Source organism: Cololabis saira, chromosome 3 (assembly GCF_033807715.1).
Source record: "Cololabis saira isolate AMF1-May2022 chromosome 3, fColSai1.1, whole genome shotgun sequence".
Classification (NCBI taxonomy): domain Eukaryota; kingdom Metazoa; phylum Chordata; class Actinopteri; order Beloniformes; family Belonidae; genus Cololabis; species Cololabis saira.
Genome location: NC_084589.1, coordinates 20,625,516 through 20,637,026, shown reverse-complemented (window position 1 = coordinate 20,637,026; position 11,511 = coordinate 20,625,516). Strand labels below are relative to the sequence as shown.

The 11,511-nt window shown below is 38.6% G+C and overlaps 1 protein-coding gene across 1 annotated transcript; it reads right to left on the bottom strand.

The window, feature by feature from the left end:
- Positions 1 to 70: 70 nt before the first annotated feature.
- On the bottom strand, positions 71 to 11,427 carry mrs2 (magnesium transporter MRS2). Its single transcript, XM_061716462.1, has 12 exons — positions 10,604 to 11,427; positions 9,612 to 9,676; positions 9,253 to 9,289; positions 8,643 to 8,755; positions 5,482 to 5,643; positions 5,211 to 5,341; positions 4,990 to 5,106; positions 3,753 to 3,822; positions 3,437 to 3,519; positions 2,483 to 2,600; positions 2,168 to 2,281; positions 71 to 2,018 (listed from the first exon to the last, which is right to left on the bottom strand). Exons 1-12 carry the CDS (start codon positions 10,935 to 10,937, stop codon positions 1,959 to 1,961), a joined length of 1,404 nt encoding a protein of 467 aa, XP_061572446.1. The 5' UTR covers positions 10,938 to 11,427; the 3' UTR covers positions 71 to 1,958.
- Between the last annotated feature and the right edge of the window lie 84 nt (positions 11,428 to 11,511).

Genomic DNA, 11,511 nt, shown 5'->3' with positions numbered 1-11,511 from the left:
TTTTTTTTGAAAGGATAATAAATCCTGGGTTAATCGAAAGAAAAATGAGACATCAGTAAATACGACTGTGCAACTTCGATTACACTGTATTTCTCCATAAGAAACAAGACAAAAAGTCACATCTTGTGTAACAATAGCGTCACATAAACATACTGTACATTGCATATTCAGGAGAAGATGTTCTGTGGAGGCGACTCCCTCTGGTGAAGGATGACAGTTACAACAGCCACGCAAAACAATTAAAAAAGAAATCAACTATACCGTTTAAGAACACCCGTTTAAATCATTTATGTTTTGAGCATCTGTCTTTTTTTTGCACCTGCCCTAATTCTGTTCATGGTCTCCTGGAGCTTAATTCAATAGGCAAAAGTAAGTACACCCTGGACAGGTTCAATGTCCATCATAGTGTTACCCATGGACGCTCACACTCCCTCCTAAAGTTTAATTAAAATCACCAAAAACAGGTGTTTTTGGACTGTGGGAAGAAAAACTCATACAAGCACAAGAGAACATGAGATTCCCCAGCTGAGACTTGAACAAGAACCGTCTAGTTGTGCTTCCTTTATATCAAGAGAAATGTCCTTACTTCCTTTTAAAAATGTATTGCAATTATTTCTAAACATCTTTAATTTAATGCAGTTAGTATTAAAGTTAACACAATATTCTTATTTACAATACATGCAAATTTATAAGCAGTAGGTTTAAAAAAAAAAAAAAAAAAAAAAAGAGACAACCTAGGGTTACAAATACTGTATCAATACTGGTCAATAATTTTAAGGAGCTAATGGACCTGTAAAGTTTACTTCCCTGCCCTGTCCATCATCTTAAATGTTCCCTGACTGGCCATCCTCCTGAAGTGCATTAACTGCTCAACTTTTAATACACCTTTTAATAACAGTCTGTTTTATTCAGTAACTTCATATTGGCATTTTTTTTCCAGATAACACTACCCCCCTTCTTTATATGGCTTCCTTTTATATGTACCGCTTAAATCTTGTCATGGACGTTTCATCATTACCATAACAGGAGTAAGTTGTCTATTAAGCACAGTACTTTATAAATCCACCACTTAATTTTGTCTGGAGTAATTTAGAATAACATAACAACCAAACAGACAATTTCAGACAGAGAGGAAGTGAGACGATGGTGAGAAAACCAGCAAAGCCACATGGCGTGCTTTGTAACTTTCAAACTAGGAGGCAACAGTGCTGACCATCACACCACAATGCTATCATATTTGGATAACACTGATTCAATATGACAATTATATAATGAACACAAACTGCTGTGACAGCTTTTTCATTGTTCCCCAACAACAGTTCCTGTTATTCATTGCTTTTAATGTGTTGACAATTACAGTCCATGTTATCCTAAAACTGGAAAAATTCTTGTTTTCTAGAACCTACATGTTGAACTTTATAACCTATTCTGTTTAAAAAAAAATAAAGCCTTTCTGATGTACATAGAGAGAATAAAGGACATTCTTAACATCACAAACACATGTATAAGTTTCAGGTTCATTTAAATAATAGAATTCTATCTTTGAAGCACAGTTCTTCACCTTTGAAATGAAGGACATTTCAACTGGGAGGTAAGATGGAGAGGTGTTTCACCTCCAGTACGACCATTTACCACCACACCTATGAAACAATGATGAAGTAAAAGTCTTTTCAGGCTTGTGTGTGTGTTTGTGTGTATATATATATATATGTATACATAAATAAATCCATCCAGTAAAGCACCTGTTATAATCACAACAAAGTGCAAAAATAGGATGTTGGAGACTGACGCAGACAAAGTACAGTAGAGCCACCAGACGTGGAGAGGACGTCTCAACCTGTGTTGTGGTCATGGAAGAGTGACATAAAGAACTTTACTAGTTAAAGGAAGGAGCTGAAGATGGCTATTGTCCTTGCAGATGCAGAGTCCGTGGTATATTACCGAGAGGCGGTAGAGCTTCATCTGACTCCAGGTTTGATGTCTGATGGTTTCATAGTTCTCTTCCACACTGGAGGGATCTGTATCACATGTAGGAGAATTTATCTTTAAACACACTACTCTCTGAGATCACCAAATACACTCCTGCTCAGCCATTTGTAGAGTAATTCAGACTGGGTTCAGAATATGAAAATGGACACCTTTAAATTAAGTATTATATAGTTTATACCGGTGGGGGAATTGAAGGCTCCAGATGTCGTCCCAAAAATGACAAGAGTCGTCTCCATATCAACCCGCTGCCCAGGAACATGAACCCTGTTACCAGCCAAAATGCACGAGGATCCTGCGATAAAAATACAGGCCAGGCCAGCACATGCATAAATGTGTGTATTTTTACAAAAAGGTAATCCAAGTGAATGTAAATAGATGGGCAAAATAAACAAAGCAATTTCTAAACATGTGAAACAGTCCTCACCAGTGAGAAGACATTAAAAACTATGTGTAATATAATATAATTATGGTATTTAACAGAAAAATGCCTCACATCTTCAAAAGCTGTTGTCAAATTCATTCCAAAGGCAACACCGATCAGCCCAAACAAGGTGAGGGAGAAGGAGCCCATCGTCAGCTGCAGATTCAGACGCATCATCACGTTACGGTGGCTAGAACAAAGTAGAAAACATAAAAGTCATTTTGGAACAGTTTTTGCTACAAATCTGTAAATGTTAAGATAATAGAAACAATTAAAATAGTCTTCATATGCTGCAGGATTTATAAAAACTAAAATATATTTAACCATGATTTAACTATGCTGAGGAGTCACTATCCACAGTCATGTGACAAACTAAAGTACATTTCCAATATAATATATTCCAAGAAAGAGATATATGGTTTATGAAACAGGACAAATAGAAAATAATCTGGTCTTATTCGGGGCCTTAACATGACATAAAGACAACCTAAGATTGCAACACATGACATCATACACTGTATCACTATTTATTGACAATAAAACCTTTATTGTTACCATTTGAATGTAGTAGGTAGCAGCCAGGTGCTGATAATCAAAGGCAGTAAACTGATCATCAGCAGGTGTGACCATCTATTTCTACAGTGCATAAGATTATTCACGAGTGAAAAAACAATCAAGACTTTTGCTTATCCTTTCAGAATTGAAAGTTCAAAACAGTTCATTAGAGTAAGCACCGCCTGTCTGAAGCATGCAACATGATAATGATCCCAAGCACACCAGGAAATCTCCTCAAAACTGTCTGAAAAATAAAATAGGCCCATATTTCCAGTTGACTGGAATGCTGAGAGCTGGGGATAAAACAATACAACCTTCTAAAGCGGAGTAGGCTAAAACTGTTCAAGATGTGACAGCCTTCAACATCAATACATACTGAAAGTACGCAATGACGCTGTATAATATAAGTGCTTCTGTTCAAATGTTCTTACTCACATTACTTGATGTATACTGTACAATCAGTGCACGTACCTGTCCAGATTGATAAAAATAACACTCTCTGAGTCATCTATCAGTCCTTTCAGCTCTCTGGCCTTGTTCCCCAGCTCCTCAGCCTGAATAAAGCACAACAGTCACTCACTGGCTGTCCAGCAGATCCAGATTAGATTTAACAAAAGCACTCAAGTGAACATGCTCATTACCACAATAATAGGATTCATATAACAAAATAGTGATAATAGTGTTCCTGTGTATTCAAGTGTGTTCTTGTACAGACGTGCAACTATAACATAATGCAATTGCTCTTCATTGATCTTTTTTGATAAAAAAAATAAATAAAATCTAGTACCTGCAAGTAGTAATTCTCCAGTAAAAGTTCCATCTCCTCAGCGTGGTCAATACCCAAACTGCTCTCCTCGCTGGAAAAACAGACGCATGAATTTTGTGCAGCGCACGCACGCACGCACGCACGCACGCACAAACACACACACACACACACGCACACACACACTAAAAGGCTTTCATAAACTGCCAAATAAACCTTAGTGTAGCAAAAAAAATGCACCAAGCAAATCAAGCCTCCGCAGGGTTTCCACAAAGCCTCACTGCTTCCTTTAATCATGTCCCGTCTTCAGTGAGGTTTGTTGGATATGAACAATGGCAACGAAATGCTAGAATCTTGAATAAATATGAATTACCAAGTTCTGCCACCTGCTGGCTTGCCAAAAATAATGATAATCTGTAGATCCTAGGAAAGTAAAGATGAAGTGTGTGAAATTTAAGATGCAATTAGATAGGATTGCAAACCCCTGGATCAAAACAAAACGTGTGGTAAACGAATTAAGGCCAGGTTTTGCTATTCAAATCCAATTAATTAATGTCTGCTGCAGATCCACTAAATCAAATCACGTTGGTTGGAGGTTTAACTTCAAATTAAATTCATCTTTCATTCGCCTCTGCAAAAATCAATTAACTCTTTTTAATTTAATCTAATTGAAAGTACAACACCCATATGTTCCATTGGGTCTTTATAGGTTGTAATGGCTGGATCTAACTATCTTTTCCATCTTCAAATCTGCTCAAAATTCGTTGAAGTTGATCAACATTTTCCAAGAACATTTAGTAGAAATCATTTGTGCATGAGGAGAGTCACATAAGACACTTTAAGCTAAATTTGACACATTTCTACCACTTGCAGGAAAATGCATTGTCTGTGTACAGCAATATAACAACTGCTTCACCTGTTTGAAATGTCTTAATCTACTTTTAAGAATTGCATGAAAATCTGTTGATTTTTTTAGATCACATCTAAAACAGAAATGCATAATATTCTAATTGTTTCATAAATGTTTAAGAACCACGTTATTTCTGAAACCCTCATTAACCCTAACATCGACCAGAGAGGACAATAGTACAAAGAGCATTAAATAAAGGGGAGGGGGAAAGACTTCAACCCATTTAGGCTCAATACTGTCTTTATCTTTATCTTGTGCAGTCACTGACTGGCTGGTTGGTTGGCTTTATAAGAGTTTTGAACAGATTGCACTCAGCATTTATGTATGTGAATTTATAAAAGAGTAACATACAACACCCTTGGATCCGTCCACTTTGTGAGACAGAGCTCCTCAATGATCTCATCTTCATCCAAGATCTTCAACAAGGAGTCCTTAAAAACCTTTATGTCTGTTTCCAGTTCTGATAAACTGTTGAGAACAAGGGAGAGACATTAAAAACAAAATATGTTAGTATATCAACGTTTAGGTTTAACATTGGAATGAAATCTATGTAATATGCTGGTGTACTTTACCTCTTGCTGTTCTGCAGCAATATATGTAGCTTACTTCTATCAGCGGAAAGGATTTTGGGATCAACGAGGGATTCCAGGGTGTCCAATATTACTGGCTCAACATCATTCAAACGGGTTTGTAACGTGTTCACCTATTGACACAGATACACAAAGACAGATGTACAAACAATTCATTTTTAATCAAAAAGCAAAGTCTCAAACATGTACTTTATATTGGATTGAAAAAAGGCTTAAATGGGTAGACATGGAGTTTTTCTATGATCTGACCAACCTTGTGCTGTAGAATGGCCTCCAGTGCCCTGAACTCAAAAGGTAGAGAGTGTGTCTGTGAAGCGAGCTGAGGAGCAAGGTCCAGTACCAACCAGCGCTCCAGACCCAGACCACGAAAATCCAATACCAGAAGGGACTGGGGAGTCAAGATGGCCTTCAAAGACTGAGTAGAAACAAGGCTGATTAGGGATCCACATAAATATGGATTATAATCACAATACTGCATGTAAAAGCTTCTTTGTTTTTTTTGTTTTTTTTATTCAGCCAACGACTTCAAAGTTGAAAGTTGTAAAGGGCTTTCTACAAGTTGCTCTTATCTATGTGACATTACATGTTATACTGAATATGCTGTGTACGTGCTACATTTCAGCACATGCATTTCAAAGCATAGTGTCTCCATAGTTGACTCTGATCTGCAAATATTTGCAGCTGGAGACCTGATCAATAAAATCCTGCTGATTCCCTACAAGTGCACTTCTGCAGGGTTTTTTTTTTTTTTTTTTCAAAAGCAGGGGTTGGCAACCCAGAGCAGGTACACCAATGAGGATCATATTCTGATATTATACTTTGGATCTTCATCAGCATGTGGAGGCTGACAATACCAGTGTTGTGTCAGACACACATCAACACACTCTCCAAATGTGAATCTTAAAACACAAAACATAAAACATCAAAGGCTTACAATACTTCAGGTAAAGTACTTGCATGGATCTACATTGGTTTGTTTCTATTTACCTCATTATCAATAATAATTGCCCAACTGCTGCCTCAGTCACCTCAAGTCCTACTTGCACTTGTTTATGTATTTGTCTTGCTTTTTGTTTTAATTGCAGTTGCTGTGGCTCAAATCTAAATGAGAGTGAGCAAATGAATGAACATCATGCAAATGCTTTACTGTCACTGCAGGATGGCTGTGAAATTACTGCGTCTCTCCCTGCTGCTGCTTTTTGCTATGTCTCAGCTGGGCCAAGCAGCAAACATGTTTCAAGTATAGTTCCAGATAAGCATAAGCAATGTGCCAGCTGGACTGAACATCACATTTGACAGCACAACAAAAGCAAACCCCCAACTCATACAGGTCAGAACAGTAATGTAGAGCAGATAACATCAGGATAACGTCCTTGTGAAGTGCCTTTACATTACTACTATGTGGTAGTTGCCAACAGTACAGCACAGGGCCCTGGTCTGTCTTCATTACACCCAGAGGCTTTTCGCTGAGTGTGGAGTTAGAAATAACTCTCCTATGCGAGTCAGCAGAAACATGCAGTCCAAAAGCCGAGCATACAAAAACATCTATAAGATATGGACAATGAAGTCAGTCCAGTTAAGATAATGTAGTAGTTCAAAGGTCTACTGGTAAAAATCCATCAACAGCAGAAACCAAAATGTTCAATGTGACCAATTTAATTTGCCTTCCACAGGTAAATGTAGCTGTGATGAAAACCGGGAGGAAAACAGCCCTGGCTGCAGTGGGAATGGGGATCTTGTGCGTGGCAAATGTCAGTGCAATGCACCTTATATTGGAACTCACTGCCAGGTAGACGCTGTCTGGAGCTTACTACAAGACGAAAGAATGTGCCATTCAGGCCCAAATGCCCCAGTGTGCAGTGGCAGGGGGACATGCGTGGAGGGCTCCTGCTCATGTGAGGAGCGGGCAGATCCAAAGCAACGATACAGTGGACTTTACTGCGAGTGTAAAGACTTTGACTGTCCACGTCATAACAACAGGTATGAATACAGTCAGAGGTGATTTGCAAGAATTACATATTATCAATTTAATTCCACTCAAACACAATCTTCAATTTCCATCTGACAGAATTTGTGGGGGCAATGGAAAATGTGTGTGTGGAAGATGCATGTGTGACGATGACTGGACTGGTGACGACTGCAGCTGCTCCATGGAAACAGCTTCCTGTATGGCCAAAAACAGGCAGCTCTGTAACGGGAGAGGGCTGTGTGAGTGTGGGACGTGTCGGTGTGAGCTGCCGTACAGCGGCCCGACCTGTGAGCAATGCCCCATTTGCTCTAACACTTGTCAGCAACATGCTTCCTGTGTGGAGTGCCGAGCATTCAGGACGGGAGACAAGATGAACACGTGAAATCAGATATTTACTTACCCTGAAAGATCTTCATACTAAGAATGAATGGACTTGAAATGGGTCAATGGTTGCCAACTGGAAAGCCTATGTGGACCAAATAAATGGGGCCCATAAAGGATACAACTGTACTAAATGGGCCAAGAGGCAATTGTATGGTGTTATATAGATTCAGAATCATAAGCCCCACATTGGAAAACTAGCCAGTTGGGCTCCGCCTACTAACCATCTAGATCTCCTTCACAGTCCATATGCGTGAACACAGGTAGGGACACTATGTTATCAGCATCCGCTGTAAGTTATTAATTCCCCCTACGGTCTATTGTATTCCATTCTATCTGTTCTGGGAACCTGAGGAGGAACCCAGGTGGGACCCATTTTGCAGCTTTTAGTTCATATGTAGCCCACATGAATGCTGGCTGGGAGATAAAAGTTCACCAGTAGACAAGGTTTGAAGTAGGGATCCTAAAATCATGTGAAGATGATGAATCCAAGTTGAATTACCAGCATTGCGTCTTTCACTAGACTTTTTTTTTTTTTTATACACAGGGAGCAACATGAAGAAATCAACATTAAACAAAAGAAAGTGCTTGGTGCTATAAACATTCTCCCACAGTTTCTTGAACTTGGCTTCTTGAAGCCTACTGGACTTTGGATTTTAATTCCAGTTAATACTGTTTAATCAGAGCAGGTGTATGGTTTTATTTCTTAGTGCAAAATTGTTCTGACTTTCATTATGTCCTCAATTTTCATCTGAAACAGCATTTTAATCTGATTATAATGTTCTAAATACAAGACTTTGCAGACATGAAAAAAAATGTTTTCCCAGTTTTCATTGTTTTACTGTACTAGATCTTCACAAGCCGTCTCTGGTTTAAAATGGAGCTGTATCTAATGCTGCATTTGTGGAAATAGACGAAAGCCCTCTTTACAAAAATACTGTATTATTATAAAACGCCTAACAACCGTTATATATTGTTTGACTTAAACGGTGTCCATATTAGGAAGCAGATTAAAAATCATTCTGATAGGATGAAGTGTCTGTAAAGAGAGAAATAGACATTACCGCCATTCGTATGATTATGCAGTTATTTCTAGCGGTGAGAGTTGTGCTGTGTTGGAAGCGGAGGTCTCTGGCTTGCAGACTCAGCTCCTGGCAAAGCTCTGTCTTTTTCTTTTCTGTAAAAGGAGAAGAAATTTGAGTAATAATATAGACACCACACCATTGCATAAATGTCTATATTGTAAAGACTTGTAAGTCTACTCTTAATCACAGTCTATTCATGTGTTTAGTGCCTTAATGTGGGAAATGCATTCCAGTTGGTATATTATTTAAATAACATCCCACACTGTAATGTTGGCTCCACGCAACAAGCAAAACTTACTAAATAGCTATTGTTTTCTTGCAGTAGAACAAAAAACAAATTAAGTCTGGTGAACTGTGGTGAACTCAATTAACTGAAACCATTGATTAAATGGATACATAAAAGGTCACAGCATGGATGACTCTGTTTCCAGTTCTGAAGGACTACGATTAAGAAGAGTGTTTTGGATATTGGTGGAAGCTGACGCATGTGATCTGTTGAAATCAGTCACACTGATAGATATAAGAGATCAATCTCATTCTCTACTTTAGTTTTTGTTATTGAGCAAGCTGATCTGTAACAAACACTCACCAAATGATGTCACATTTCCCTCTTGGTCAAACTTCATCTGTTAAGTACATAAAACACAAAACTGATTACTGACATTTAGAAACCAAAGCCTTACCAGACAACTCACAAACATTGCTTTTATTGTATTTCCCAAAATGTGCAAAAGTTCAAAAACTGTTTAGATCTAATGTCTCACAACACTTTCTCAAAAAGCCACATAAAGCTTAGAAAATCCATCCAGATAGATCAGACCCACATCAAGAAAGATGTAGGTGCAGGTAGATGCTACATCTAGATTTCTAGGCTAAGGAATACCTACAAAACTGAAGAAACAGCAGTAGCTATAACACAGCAGGCCTTGAAAGTGTTGATTAACTCACCACTACAAAGGTTGGAGACGCACTGGAAAGAGGGACGTCCGTCACTCTTCTGCGGATAAAAGGCACTGTTGAGGAAAAAATGTAACAAGTTAAGAAGAATTTGGCGTTTAAAGAAAAAAGCGATCCCAAAAATCCATCCATTTTCCACCGCTTATCCGGAACCGGGTCTCGGGGGCAAAGATATAACACTTTATTTCTGAAGCAACAAAGTTTTTTTTTTTTTTTTTTTTAATGTATTTATTTATTAACATACAGTGCAAACAACGACAAAAGACGACATCAGTTTGTGTGTGTGTGTGTGTGTGTGTGTGTGTGTGTGTGTGTGTGTGTGTGTGTGTGTGTGTGTGTGTGTGTGTGCGTGCGTGCGTGTAAATAAGATGATGAAAGTAGATACATAAATTAAGAATATTAATTTGAGAGTAAATAAGTAAACAAATAAATAATTATCATTTAGAGTGGTGTAGCACGATATTATATAAATATAGCATAATAATATAGTAATATCCTAATATAACATCATTTTTATAAATTATTATAACATATAACCAAATATCATCACCATACTATAATACATAACAATATAATAATACTATAGTTTAACATCCCATGAGATTTCATAACTTAATATAATAATACACTATGAAACAATATATCATGATAATGCCAGGAATAATTATTAGAGTTAGAATCGGTAATTTATGTATTGAAATGAGGGGTGAGGTCAGACCGGGGCGTCAGGGAAGCGAGCAGGAGGCCCCCACCAGACTCCTTTTTTAAGACGAACAACACATTTTGGTTTACTTGGTTTCTTCAACTGCAGTAATATATTTTAGTAACCTAAATATAAAAAGTCCTAAACACAGAAAACCCAGGTCAACCCCAGGTAAACAAATAGACAAAAACACACTTTTTTTTTGATTTTGTGAAAACCTTAAAAAACCTAATTAAACAGGTATTCGGCACAGTTGCGTGTGCATTTATATGACTCTTACCAGGCCAGGCGGCCCCTCCTCGGAGCAGGGTCTCCTTCCTCACCCCTGCAGACTCAGGCCTTGGGGACAGGAATCTTGACACAGGTGTTGTTTGACAGCTGAGTGTGTTTGAGCAGACATCACTGCAGCTCCTGCTGAACCTGGCCGAGTAAACCACTGAATGTGTGCTACAAAGAATAAGGCTCCGAGTGTGAGTGCAATCAAATCTTGAAGGAAAAATGCAGAAGGAACTGAAAAGGCGCTTTGGATGAAACGAGCCAACATGTGTGATCCTGGACGAGCTCCTGCAGCTCAGCAGCAGTCTGGTCAGGTAAACCTCCACACACACTAACATCCTGGCTCTGGAGCACTGACTTCCACCACTGCCAGGGTCATGGGAGATGCAGCAGCAGCAGGAGATGGAGGAGAACACAGTACAGTCTCATAGGAGAACCAAACCCAGGGAGGTTCTGCACACCAAAGTCATCTGTTAGTGTTGCTGAATCCAGTCTCACCTCTTAAAACAACAAAAAAAAAGGTCTCACTAATGCTTTATCATGTTCAAATGTTGGTTGACGTATATAATGCCTCAATTCACCTACAGGTACCTGCTTATTTAAAACTTTTTTGCAAACTTTTCAGAACAGGTGCTGCTTGTTGTGTCAACTATCAATAACAGACATTTCTTCCTCTCCGTAACTTCCAGGACCTGTCTTGACATTGCACGAAAGCACGAGCGTGTAAACCGATTACCTGCTGCTAAATGACGACTGTCATTAATTTACATGTAAAGTTGTGCTTTGGTCGGAAAAAGATGTTTTGATTTAGCATGTTAGCAGGTTAAGCGAGTAGCAGACTGTACCGCCCCACAATGCACCGCGGCTGCCAAAGATCGTCTCTGCACAGGAAGATCACTCCGACTGCAAAGT